The sequence below is a fragment of the Onychostoma macrolepis genome, chromosome 11 (genome assembly GCF_012432095.1).
Source record: "Onychostoma macrolepis isolate SWU-2019 chromosome 11, ASM1243209v1, whole genome shotgun sequence".
NCBI lineage: Eukaryota > Metazoa > Chordata > Actinopteri > Cypriniformes > Cyprinidae > Onychostoma > Onychostoma macrolepis.
The window spans coordinates 3,380,757-3,395,194 of NC_081165.1; the positions used below are offsets into that span (position 1 = coordinate 3,380,757).

At 36.9% G+C, this 14,438-nt stretch overlaps 1 protein-coding gene across 1 annotated transcript; it reads right to left on the reverse strand.

Moving 5' to 3' along the window:
* Nucleotides 1-62: 62 nt before the first annotated feature.
* On the reverse strand, nt 63-10,992 carry LOC131549421 (bactericidal permeability-increasing protein-like). Its single transcript, XM_058791589.1, is given in 17 exon segments — nt 63-269; nt 438-514; nt 614-677; nt 754-796; nt 907-974; nt 1,062-1,229; nt 1,298-1,357; nt 7,409-7,585; nt 7,670-7,761; nt 7,915-7,975; nt 8,115-8,178; nt 8,683-8,838; nt 8,940-8,988; nt 8,991-9,070; nt 9,428-9,542; nt 9,704-9,821; nt 10,900-10,992. Coding segments are annotated over 16 exon segments (1,419 nt in total). The 5' UTR covers nt 9,807-9,821; nt 10,900-10,992; the 3' UTR covers nt 63-227.
* Nucleotides 10,993-14,438: the final 3,446 nt, after the last annotated feature.

Below are 14,438 nucleotides of genomic sequence, written 5' to 3' on the forward strand. Positions count from 1 at the left end.
AAAATCTAAGAACCAGAAGTCAAATCTTTGTTTATTTATTCAAAAGTTTATTTATTCAAAACATGTATGTAATGCAAAGTTAAATTTCAAATAGAAATGTTAAAGACGTAAATTATTTCTTTAAAAAAATCACCTTTAAAAACATTGTCTCCAGTAGTAAATCAGCATTTACTTTATGTATGTATGTATTTATTTATTTATTTATCCATCGCCAATTCAGGTGAGATTTATCCTGTAAATTGAACATCCGTTCCAATCAACAAGTAGTCCTGTGGGATACAAAAAAAAAGAAAGAAAAGAAAAATATTACTATATTATATATATTAAATAATATACATATATATGTGTGTGTATATATATATATATATATATAATTATTATTATTATGACAACATAGACTATATAAAAGTATTACATTAATATACATAAAAGCTTACCTTCAGAACCTGGAGTTGACTGTTTACAAGTTGCATGTTTCCAATGGCAGGAAGTGGATAACCTTCCTGTAAACGAGCTGAAAAGAGTACATAACAATAAAAATGAACTTTTGAAGTTTTTCACTTAAAATGCCAATAAGAAGAAATAACAACAAAAAATAAAAATAAACTCTTACCATTAACCTTGGGAATGACAGCAACCTTCAAGACTATTGTGAAAATATTGTCAAGAGATGTCACCTGTCGATTAAAATTTTATGTTGAGTTTCTGAATTATTGCTTTCAGATTTAAACACTTTTCCTAGTTTCGTCTTACCTGGAATGGTCCCACATAGCTTTTTGCTAAGCTCATATCAATTCTGTTCAAGAGAATTATAGTTTGTAACAATCCTTTAATAAGTTAAGAACATAAACACACATCCAGCTGTATACTGTATGTATAGACTGCATTTATGGCTCCAAAACTCACTTGTTGAGTGTCACGTTTCCTGCCAGTTTGAGCTCAGTCACATATATGTGAGTACTGACACTGCCCTCCTGTTGGTTGAAGGGAAAATCATTATAAAAAATTTCTCACCTCATTTAAATTCATTTTTGGTTATTCCTCCTCCTGGTGCGACTCACCAGATTGAGGACAAATAGTGGAGATAATGTGCTGTTGGGCTGAATTGCGTAAGCTGTCACTGTACTGCTGGCCTGAACAGTCACGTTGTTCGGTTCAAATGTAATGAGGGGCTCCTTCACTGTCTCAACCAAAAGCTTCATCATCAGACCAGGATACATTTTCTCAATCTGAAATAAATAATCTTGAAGTCAGTGTTTTGAATTTAATAACTGAACATGTCTATGTATTTTCATACTTGAGGAATGAATGTTCCAAATGTCTTTGTGTTTAGACGAATTGGAGAACCAGAGGGAATCTGCAAAAAAAAAAAAAAAAAGTAAATTTTAGCTGCGCTCAGCTACCCTTCTACAGTGCCCTCCACTAATATTGGCACCCTTGGTAAACATGAGCAAAGGTGGCTGTGAAAATAAGTCTGCATTGTTTATCCTTCTGATTTTTCATTAAAAAAATTCACAAAATTCTAACCTATCATTGAAGTCAAACAATTGAAAGTGGGGTGAAAATCTCATTGTGAAATAAATGCTTTCTCTAGTTCATTTTGGCCACAATTATTGGCACCCAATTATTGCAAAGTCCTTTTCCCAAGATAGCAGCCCTGAGTTTTCTCCTGTAATGCCTGAAGAGTTTGGAGAACACCTGATAAGAGATCAGAGACCATTCCTTCATGCAGAATCTCTCCAGATCCTTCAGATTCCACAGCCCATTATAAGATTTCTAACAGAGGCAGACGGGTTTAGATTTTTTATCTGTTGATGTTTGAGAGAATCCAATGATGCCATGCATCTGAACAAGATGTCCAGGACCTCCGGCAGAAAAACAGGCCAACAACATTAAAGATCCAGCAGTGTATTTAACCGTGGGCATGGGGTACTTTTTATCCCTGTTTGAACTAAACCCATCTAGTGGGTTTGCTGCAAAGAGAAGCCAGTGTCATTTGAAGTTCCAGTCATGTCTGACAACTGTATATGCTGAATTTTGTTTTTGGATGAGCGAGGAGAATTTTTCTTGAAACCCTCCTGAACAACATGTGCTGATGTAGGGGCTGTTTGATATATATATTTTTTAGGCTTTCTGACTCCAAGACTCAACTAATCTCTGCAATTCTCCAGCAGTGATCCTTGGAGAGTCTTTGGGCACTCAAACTCTCCTCCTCACCATGCATTAGGACGATATAGACACACGTCCTCTTCCAGGCAGATTTTTAACATCTTTAATTGATTGGAACCTCTTAATTATTGCCCCGATGGTGGAAATGTGGATTTTCAATGCTTTAGCTTTTGTCTTACAGCAACTTTCTATTTTGTGAAGCTCAACAATCTTGTTCTGTACATCAGAACTTTATTGTTTGGTTTTACTCTTTGTGGTGGATGATTAAGGGAATTTGGCCTTTGTTTTCTTTATATTCATAATCCTTTGGAACAGGAAGTCATAGCTGGACAATTTCATTCTCCTAGTCTCCTAGTGTGCTAAAACAATGTAAATATGAATGGGAATATACTTCAGAGATATTTTACTCATAAGAATTTCTAGGGGTGCCAATAATTGTGGCCAACATGCATTGGAGAAAAACATTTATTTTATCATGAGATTTTCTCCCCACTTTCAATTGTTTTACTTCAATGATAGGTTAGAATTTTGTGAATTCTTTGAATGCAATATCAAAAGGATAAACAATGGAGATTTATTTTCACAGCCCACCTTTTCTCAGATTTACCATATGATACTAATCACATTTGCCAATATTAGTGGAGGGCACTGTATGAAGAACAAACCAGCAGATCAAATTTCTGACAATTCTAGTTCTTTCATCACTGTATTATATATACTGTATAATGGAAGTCTCCAAGGAGATCCTTGATGATGCAGTGAAAATTCCTAAAAGGTTTGTACTGCCTCTTTTTTAACAGAACCAGCACCTGCACCAAGGTGGATCATGAGAGACGGAAGCTTGTCATGAGAACATTTTTACAGGGTGGTCCCATCTGGGACATTGCTGCCATACCTTGGGCCTCATTTATAAATTGTTGCGCAGAAACCGTCCTAAATTTGATTTTACGATCGTTTCTCAGAAATGCGTACGTGCGATTCATAGAATGAACGTACGAACAGAAAACGAGCGTACGCGCCTCTTTCAGATGTGAAACTTGCGCGCAATTGAATGGTTTCAGCTCTCTGCCTTGTAAACGACTCCTAATTAATATCATTAACATATAAAATATCACCAATCATCATAATTTAGAACAGCGACCTGCAAGAACAGCTTACATTTGAAAAAATCTGCATTACTCCGACAATAAAAAGTGCGTACGTCTGCTCGGACCCTGACGTGACGCTAAGCACTTTTCCACGTCAAAGACCGTTTTTATAAATATAAGCGTTGGCGTGGATTTAAGCGTACGCACACTCTAAGATCAAATCTGTGCATACGCACGCTTTATAAATGAGGCCCCTTGTGTTGTGATCACCAAGTAAATGGGGGTGGGTGATGACAGAAAGAATCTACCCTGCTGAAAAAAATCCAGCATAAACCAGCATGGATTCCAAGCTGGCCCAGGCTGGTTTATGCTGGTATAGTGTTGGTCCAGGCTGGTTTTTGCTAGTGCTGGTCTAGCTGGTGGACCAGCATATTCATGATGTTCTTTAGCAAAATGGGGCTGGTGATGCTGGTTCACCAGTATGGTCTTGCAGGGTTGAGTGTCAGTACGTCAGCTGTCTGTATGCAAGCAGTTTTTTTGGGGACAAACAGCTTTTGCTAGCTTATTTCTCTATTTAACAATTATGTAAAGGGAAAATAATATAAGGTTAAAACATTCAGGTCCGTGTGCTGGTGGGGGACCTGGGGACTGAGGCAGCACCGGCGGGATGGGGACCCAGGGCAGAACCAGCGGCCACCACAACAGTGTGTGTGGAGCTGCCACCCTGGAACGGGCAATGGCTGGCTCCGCTGCTTCGGGAGGATCGTGAGAGGGCACCGCCGCTTCGGGAGGATCGTGAGCGGCCTCTGCCGCCTCGGGAGGATCGTGAGCGGACACCGCCGCTTCGGGAAGGCCTGGAACGAGCCCCGCCCCCTCGGAGGAAACCTTAGCGGACACCGCCGCTTCGTGAGCGGGAGCCGCCGCTTCGGGAGGATCGTAAGCAGGCACCGCCGCCTCAGGAGGATCGTGAAAGGGATCTCTACAAAACTATTTGAGAGAAAATGCAGAGGTATGGACAAATATGTATTGTGTGTTATAACTGTGAGACTCATTTGCTATTTTATGAGGAAATGTGACTTGATTTTCTCACAAATGCGTGCAGGCGGATTTTCTCACATGTGTCCAAACTGATTTTCTCACGCGTGCAAACAGATTTTCTCACAAATGCAATCCAAAAACAGCAGATGGCGCTGTTGGTCAATTTACGCTAGTCTCTCCAGACCCGAAACACCTTTTCAGGGAATACAGCAGACCAACATGAGTGGGAAACAGGTGAGTTTCTGTTTTACTATATCTATAATTAACCATTTAGCCTAGGTGTTTTCACAAATTGTCCCCACTACAAAGTTAGTGAAATTCACAATAAGTGATGTAAAGTTGTTAACATGATTGTTTAGTTCAAAAATCAGTAGTGACATGGTTAAACATTTAAGTCGGTAGTCTTTCCTTATAAAAAACTGATCCATTCTCTTTACCTCTTATCCTCTGTTGAATTGCGGGATATAGAATATATAGGCTACATATGTTGATACAATTGTTTAACATTCAAAACAATGCAGGGGTATAACAATAAATTGTGTCACAATATATAGTAATTTTAAATGCAAATGTATTATGGATAGCGACAATATTGTGTACCAAAAATGAAAGCTTAGACAATTTAATTTGCTTGTCTCAAATTGACCCAAGAGGTCATTAATTATTAACAAAAAAAAATAATAATAATTGAAAACAAATAATTATTTAGTGCAATATCTAAAACTTTTTAAATGTTATAACACTGTGCAATTATTTGTGTCAAAAATAATTATGTAATTTTGTAGCTAAGCAAAATGATGAATATTTCTCTTCTGGTGTCACTCTTGTCATGTGAATTGGGGAGAAGTTCACGCTGATATAATACTAAATTCAGCGTTTTAATAAACAGTGGTTTACCAGTATTTCAGAATGATTTTAACAATGGAATGATTAGAAAATAATCTTTGGGGTCGAAGGCCGTGGGTTTTGTCACGTTTTCATGATGACCACGAAAATAACTAAAAATACAGATACGAGTATTGCATAGTTTTAAACTGCAAAGATTCTACTTTTATTTGTGTATAGTCTTAATAACAAGAGAACAATGTGCTTTTGTAAAATAAAGAAAACAAACAAACAAACAGGGTGTGTTCTCTGCTGTCTTCTGGGAATTTTCTTCACTGGCACATTAATAAAACAACCTGAATCTCAGTGCAAATATGCCTCACATACATGATACATATATGTATAGAAAGCTTGACATCTCTACTTTTAAATAAACCAATTCAAATTGAAAACAAATATTCTCTGATTAGGCCTATATAATCTGTATGAAAGTAAGGAGAGGGACAGTTTCTCCTGTAATGTGATCCCGCCTCACACTGAGCGCTCTGATCGCATGTCTGAGATCTGAGATCAACCAGATAAACATGTAGATGCCCCTGAAAAATGGCATCAAAATGTCAAGCTTCATCATAGAATTTAGCCTACTTTCTTTTTCTGTGCGTTGGATGATGGCACGCTACACGGGTGAAGACACACTCTGGACAGCGAGGACTCTTCTCGGAATGACTCAGATAACGAACGTTTGCATTTTGAAGAGCCACTAATATAATTCCTGACAGTAGCCTTTTATTCTTAACTTCATGAGTTAAAATGTTGCTCGGCCATATATAAAAAGCTACATATTTTGAGTTGGGCTTTTCCAAACAGGCTATCGTCAGACTAAAATCTTCCAGTATTCAGAGTAAAATATTGGTTGAAATATGAAATATCTCCTTACAGGCCACTTTTAGTTTTAAATGTTGTACAAGGCATGTATATAAACTACTGTATGCTATACTGTACATAAACATAAATATGATAATAAACTATGATATCCCTTATGAAAAGTAAAGTTGGTTTTACTATAGTAAAAGTGTGGTAACCATCTTTTTTTTTTTTTTGCAGGTTACCATTTCTGTAATGGCAGCTTTTATGCAAATACCACTGTATTTATTTAGTAAAACCATGGTTAATTTTCTAAAGGGATATCGATGTTTAGATAATATTTTGTATAGTTGAATCACAATAAAGCTCATCTGAACTTAAACTAGTTTGATTATAGTAGCCTATTTGTAATTAGTTTAGCCTACTCCTTTCAGTAGGTTGTCTATGTGTAGTTTTATACTTGTTTAAACTTTTACTGCAGAGGTAGCCTACAACATTTCTCTCCACTGTAGGCTATGTCACATCATATATAGCAGAATGACAATAAATCTTACTTGACCTAATGTAAAAATAAAATTCATTTTTCGCTATCCAAAATACATCTGCATTTTAGTATTACAATATATTGTGACAATTTATTGTTATACCTCTGCATTTTTTTGAATGTTAAACAATTGTATCAACATATGCAGCCTATATATTCTATATCCTGCGATTCTACAGAGGATAAGAGGTACAGAGAATGGATCAGTTTTTATAGAGAAAGACTACCTACTTAAATGTTTAGCCATGTCACTACTGATTTTTGAACTAATCAATCATGTTAACAACTTTACACCACTTTGTAGTTGGGACGCTTTGTGAAAACACCTAGGCTAAATGGTTAATTATAGATATAGTAAGACAGAAACTCACCTTTTTCCCACTCATGTTGGACTGCTGTATTCCCTGAAAAGGTGTTTCGGGTCTCGAGAGACTAGCGTAAATTGACCAACAGCGCCATCTGCTATTTTTGGATTGCATTTGTGAGAAAATCTGTTTGGACACATGTGAGAAAATCTGCCTGCACGCATTTGTGAGAAAATCAAGTCACATTTCGTCATAAAAGGCAAATGAGTCTCACAGTTGTAACACACAATACATACCTCTGCATTTTCTCTCAAATAGAGTTTTGTATTTGCAAATCAGTTTGCGTTTGTTTGAAAGTCGAGTTTTTCTTTTCAAAGCAGATTGTGTTTATTTGCAAAACGCTGGATTTGTTTGATGAATATTGGCACAAAATTTGCTCCATACCTTAACGCACATTCTTTGGAGCAGTAATTCAAATATGCACCAGACCCATTTAGCTGCACAATTTGCAATATCTTCTCCAATTAAATTGAACTTTCAGATTTGAGTGACACTTCACATTTCATTTATCTCACCATGTCATCAGTGATGTAGAGGTGGAGGGCACCAGCTCTGTTATACACAAAGCCTGCTGAGTTGATGGTGAAGGCAGATACTCCGATGTATAGCATATCTGTGTCCTGAGACGGCAATGAGAAAGGTGTTGGGGAAAAGGGTGGTTCCTTGTGTTGTCCAATGTTGTAGAATTCACCCTAAACATTTTGAAACGCATCTAAATTCAGTTATTTTGTCATGTGTCTCAAAAAAATATATCACACAGTAGTGCTTAAGGTTACCTTTAAACCCAAGTCAATGGAAGTATTAGAAATGACAGGAGACCCCACCATGGAGTATTCAATTTCAGCATATTGGTCTACTTTGGCTAACACTGGAGAGTCAACAACAGAAATGTCATCTTTTTTTAATTAATTAATTTTTTTTTTTTTTGTATGTATGTAATGAAAAATTGTATTGAATGATGTTGATTTTCATACCAAGCCTGAAATGCCAATAATGAATAAATAATGAATTATCATATCACCATTTAATGTTTTCAGGTGGGGGTTTATGTCAGCAATGGAATCAGCCACCAAAGGGCAGATCTGAAACAGCAGATTGTTTTAATGTGAAACTGTATGTCTTACATTAAGTTTTTGTTTGACAGCACACGTTTAGTGGGTAATAAAGAGGACAGTCACAGCCTAAATTACTTTACTGGTAACCGGTTTACAGGTAACTTACCTGTTTCTGCAGAGCATTGCGTAAAGCCTTATTAATGAAGGAACTGAAGAGGTTATACAACCAGCTGTCATGAAAACAGGAAATAAAAGCGCAAAAAATTTACAGTCATTATGTGTAAACTGGGTCAAATAATAACATGGATTGTTGACATTTTTTTTTTAATTAAAAACTAACATCATACAAAGCTAACCCCTACCAATTGTAGCTTAACTGCTTGAGGTGGACAAACATTTCTGATACTTATAAGAGTATATTTAGACTCATAAGTCCTGCCATTGTCTTGCTATTTTCACTTGCATCAGTTAAAAAAGCAGAGGATTCACTTCCTCAGAGATCTTCCTCTTTTTAAATGTTATATTTGTAGAGAAGAATATTTGTACAACATAGCTATTTTGTGGAGTGGCTTCTTCTGCATTAAACATTTAATTTGAAAGAGGAACTGTATTGAAAGATTTTCAGTTTATTTTAATTGTGACATAAAGTGACATTATATGGTGATTTAGCATTCAACATTGACTTTAGCAATGAACTTTGACTTGACTGCTGTGTGTTAGTTGTACAGTGTTACCTGGCCCCACCATGAAATTTGACATTGACACTTCCCACAGTTGCTGCACAGTTGGTCATGCTGACTGTTGGGCGGCCAGTGTCATCACTCGTGACTGCAATAGTGGTGCTAATGGTCAGTTCACTCACAGCCAGATCAAATGATCCACTGTCTTTTCTGTGTACAAAGTGATCAGATATTATATAGCATAATTTACATTATTCCTGAATCTAATTAATTCATTTAGTGTGAATTAGTAATGAGGACACTCAACTTACATGATTCTGAGGTATTTGACTCTCCAGTTTCCACGCAGATTGATGTAGCATTGCCAATTGAGAGCATGACTCCAGTGTCAGGAACTAACCCCAGTGCTGATTTGGGAAGTCCCAGATTTACAATCTGCATCCTAACAGGTACATCGGGGAAGTTTACCATATGTTCATATAACTCATCTCCTCTTTTCTTCAATGCCTCTTTGTTTTATTACAAATGTGGCATCATGCATTTTTTGGGAAGTAAATTTTGCAAGGCCAAGTAAATATCTCTTTTAATACTTGGATTTTATTTGTTGTATTTGTCAGTAGGGGACAATCCTAAAATCTCAACACTGAAAAAACACTTAAAATCATGTGGAGAATACAAATCAAATGGAATTTATGTGTCATAGAATTACTCAAATGTCATTTTGAATGTGTCAACTAGGTTTAATGTTTACATAGTAGGAATTTATAGGACCATGAATTAAAAGAGATAATGATCTCACCCTGTAAAACTGTATTGAACTTTTCCAATAGGATCCACCTTTTCTGTGCCACTTATATCTGGTACTTTAATAGTTCTGAGTTTCTGCTGGATTGAGGCAATTCCAATCTGTCGACCTGCAATCAAAACAAAGCAACATTTAGAAGCTGTACCTCAGAATGAGTACCCTGAGATCTGTCTCGCAAAGCATGTTTAAGTAAAAAACACAAAGCATGTTTATGTTTAAGTTTTTGTTCCATTTTGAGTTAAAAGTATTAGTATTGTTTTGCTTACTTACCATATTCAAGCCCCTTCTGAGTTAGTCTGACTTTAACTCCTGCATTGGTGCCTGTAGCTACAGATACCAGGTTCACAAGAACCAGAACACACCAGAGGAACATCACTTTCAATATAGCCTATGAGAAACACACATCATGGACATAAGAATAGTTGTTTTCAACTGTTTTGTTTTGTTTTGTTGAAAAGAGGTGTATCGAAAGTGGTGTATTTTATTTTATTTTATTTTATTTTAGTAAGGTAGAGGTTTAAAAACTAAGAACATTTAGTTTGTTATTTTGGTCTTGTCAGCTCCCAAATTAAATAAATTAATTACTCCCAATTTAATACTCCCAATAAACTTGTTGTTGCACATCTTTTGTCCATGCAAGTCCTTTCATGTTGTGCTTCTTCCCTAGATGGGGTGTAACAGTGCTACATGCTTAACATGCCAGTTGTGAAACTGAAATATAAAAGCTGTATCATATACAGTTAGCTTTTCTGAAGCTAATTACAGTACACTCCTGTATATTTACAGTGCATAAGATATTAAGTAACCACATAATAGCCTATCATTTGACAGCAACTACAGGATCTCTGCTTTTGCTAGAGAATAAGGAAATGGCTGAGACAAGCAATGCCCTGATTTGTTATGTTGCCCTGAAAGAGACCTTTGTCTTGCAGTCAGATGAAGTCACATGACTGTGAACAAGTTGATGTTATGCTTACATTGAATTAATGCGAGCTAGAATTACAAGAATGCAGATAAGACACATTGCAGGAATATGTCATGTGACTTGAGTTTATTTCCTGATCTAGAAAAAAAGTATAAAGTATACAGTAAAGCTAACCTTTTACAAAGTTTGGATATTTAGATGCATATTTTGTACATCAAAATGAACCATATGTAAAACAATACACAATACACAAAATTAATATTGGTTAACATAGATGCCCACCCTGTTACAAACCGAGGACAACGGATATCAACAAATATCTACTAATAAACCATGTTACTTCTCTTATGCAGAGTCATGAACACAAGCAAAGCAATTTTGAATATAAATGACACAATCTGTAGAAAACACTTTCACTCTCATTACAGATCAGATCTGGGCAGATCAGAAAAAAAGAATACTACATTTCACACATAAACTGAAATTATGTAGGCTGGCGTTGTTCAGTGTGTGTGTGTGTGTGTGTCTGCGTGCACTGTACCTTAAACTGTTGTGAAGTGCTATATGCTCTTGGTCTCTCCTGTCTGAATGCATGAACGGTCTGCTTGCTAGCTGACAGCAGCACTGAGTGAAACTGGAAGAGAGACATTCAACTCTAATTCAAAACAACAGGAAGAGGCTCTTCTCAAATTCACTTAAACAATGACATGCTCTAGTGTCCATACACAACCTGAGAAGACAAACCATTCATCAATAAACATTGTTATTTAGAAATTGTGGTTTGTGAACTTTGCATTCTTTTAATTTTCCCAATAAATATTCAGAGTTTGAACCACAATGGTATGATTAAAGAAAATGGGAATTGTAAGTAAAATGCTTTTCGTTAGAATGTTGTTGTCCTTATTGTACAGTGCAGGTGATTTGTTGTTGATGTCCAAGGCTGTGTGTGGCACTTGTTGAAATGAAATCCCATAGGCGTAATAGTTTTTATACTGTACAAACTGTATGTGCTATTGTCCTACACCAACCCTACACCTAACCCTACCCCTTACAGGAAACTTTGTGCTGTTTCAGATTTTCAATACACTCCATTCTGTGTGATTTACCGGTATAAGCCTTTTGAAAAGTGGGGACATGGGGTAATGTCCTGAAAAGTCACCTTCTCCTTGTATACCTATGTCATACCCTTGTCATTATACAAATCTATGTCCTGATTTGTCACAAAAACGCGCACACACACATATATATATACACATACATTTAGTCACTTAAAAATGAGGACAATGGAAGCAATCAAAATCAACAAAAGAGCAATGATATGCACAGGGGCGGACTTAACCAATAAGCGAGGTAAGCGGCCGCTTAGGGCCCCGGGGAATCAGGGGGCCCCATCTGATATTGGCGAAACATATTTAAAGCGTTGAGCAATGTAGCCGTTCACAGACATGTGCGCTGATTTCTTGAACGCAGTGACCAGAAGTGTTTAAGTTAGAATCCACTTACCGATCAAAATGCCGAGTTTTTGTCAAGCGCTGAGTTCTGCAAGGTCGGGGATCATCTCATTATAACAAAGTGTAGATACGATGTAAATAAGAGATTAATTGTGCAGTTATTAACGGAACGTTGTGAGATCGCAATGAATTGAAGTGAGAGACAACTATAGTGATTATGAGGGAGCGCTCTTTGCGCGCATTCTAGGCTGTCTGACTGTCTCAGAACAGAGATTCACCTCAGTAAAGAAAGTATTGTGTTTCAAGTCACAATTTTATTTATCTTGATGTTTCAAAATGACTCTCTTGTGTGCTTCTCCAAGGCGCACCGGCGCGAACTGCCGCGTACTCGTATAAATGCACGAATGCAGTGACTGGATATTTTCCCTTAATTAGGCCTATAGGTTTCATTTTCACTTGGAATATGGAATGAGTTGCATGGGATAGTAGGCTATTATGTTTGTAAAAAGATTGAAAATTTTTGCAATTTATTAAATGGACAAGTGAACGCATTTTTCTTTTCTTTTTTATTTATTTATTTTTTGATAAGGTCTTTCTTTTGTGATCCGAAAAAAAAAATAAGGTAGCCTAATTTGGATTTAGAACAGCAGCAGGTTGACTAATTGCTGGTTGTGAAGGGATAAATAAACTAAAAACTTGAGCGAGTGAGCAAAATAGGGGTTAAGCATAAAAGGACACATAGTTATTGTATGGGGGCCCCATACCTGCAATTTGCTTAGGGCCCCCAAATCGCTAAGTCTGCCCCTGGATATGCAAGTGCTATGACAAGTCTCAGTTAGCGTAACGCAGTACACGTAGCAAGTTTTTTTTAATTATATATATATATATATATATATATATAAAGATAGAATAGAAAAAGAATAGAGCAAGCTAGTGTTGGCCTTTTTTTGCCCAGTTGCTTCACCAAATGAATCTTAGGATATAATATCCCTGGATTTCCCTTTATACTAAAAATCTGGTGGTAATATTTAAAATCCTTCAGTTTATACATACATATATGCGTGTATATACGTCAAGATGAAATTGAAGTGCAGACTTTAAGCTTTATTTCAAGGGGTTGAACAAAAGTATAACATAAAATGCCTAGGAATTACAACAATTTTTGTACACATTCCCCCCATTTTCAGGGGCTCAAATGTAATAATGGAATCAAATATAATCATAAATACAATTTTCATTTTTAATATTTTACTGAGAATCCTTTGCAGGCAATGACTACCTTAAGTCTGCAACTCATGGGCATCACCTGAGACTGGGTTTCCTCCTTTGTGATGCTTTTCCAGGCCTTTACTGCAGCTGACTTCAGTTGTTGTTTGTTTGTTTGTGGGTCTTTCTGCCTTTCTGCTGTTCAGTCAGGTTGAAATCAGGAGATTGACTTGGTCATTGCAGAATATTCCACTTTTTTACCTTCAAAAACTCCTGGGTTGCTTTTGCTGTATGTTTTACAGCAACTATGAACTACTATGAAGCACCGCCCAATCAACTTTGCTGCATTTGGCTGAATCTGGGCAGACGATATACAGTATATCCTTACACACTTCAGAATTCATCCGGCTGCTTCTGTTCTCTGTCACGTCATCACTAAAGACCAGTAACCCAGTGCCACTGGAAGCCATGCACGCTCATGCCATCACACTGCTCCACAATGTTTCACAGATGATGTTATATGCTTTGGATCATGAGCTGTTCCAAGATTTCTACATACTTTTTTCTTCCCGTCATGCTGGTACAGGTTGATCTTAATTTCAGCCGTCCAAAGAATGCTTTTCCAGATGTTTTTTTAGAAGTTTTTTTGGTGAAGTCTAATCTGGCCTTGTTTGCACCTTGTGGTGAACCCTCTGTATTTGCTCTTGTGAAGTCTCTTGATTGTAGATGTTGACAGTGACATGCCTACCTCCTGGAGAGTGTTGTTCACTTGGCTGGATGTTACGAAAGGGTTTTTATTTCCCTTATGAAAAAGAAGTTTATTCAAGTGTGCTATTAGTATACTTCTTTTAAACTGAAAAAAATAGGAAAGTATACTTTTAGTCTACTTTTTATGTACTTCTCAGAAATGGGCTTTATGTACTTCTCAGAAATATACTTAAAATGACATTTAAGTATACCTGACATACTTAGGGGAAAAAATCTAAATTTATTTGAGCTATACTTGTGAATCCGTGAATCCTAGAATCCGTGTTTTCATTGTTATACGGTAGTACACATCTTCTGTACAGAATTTCCCCCCCCAAAAAAAACACAAGTGAAGAAGAAACCAAAACAACAGATGCTTCCACATGTAATCTAACACGATCATCAGACATAAAACAGCATCAAAGCTGTGTAACTGTCACGAATCCGGTCTGTGAACTTCCATTCTTCCAACTTCCACTCGCTCACCACATTGGCTCCATGACACTGGACTCCATTTCCCATCATTCATTGCACTAATCACACGCACACCTGATCCTACGCACACACTGATTACATGCCCTATTTAAACCCTGGACTTTCTTTCCCTCTTGGCCGAGTATTGTATGCACTTATCCCTCTCCTAGTGATAGCTACTACGGAGCCCACTTAGTTGTCT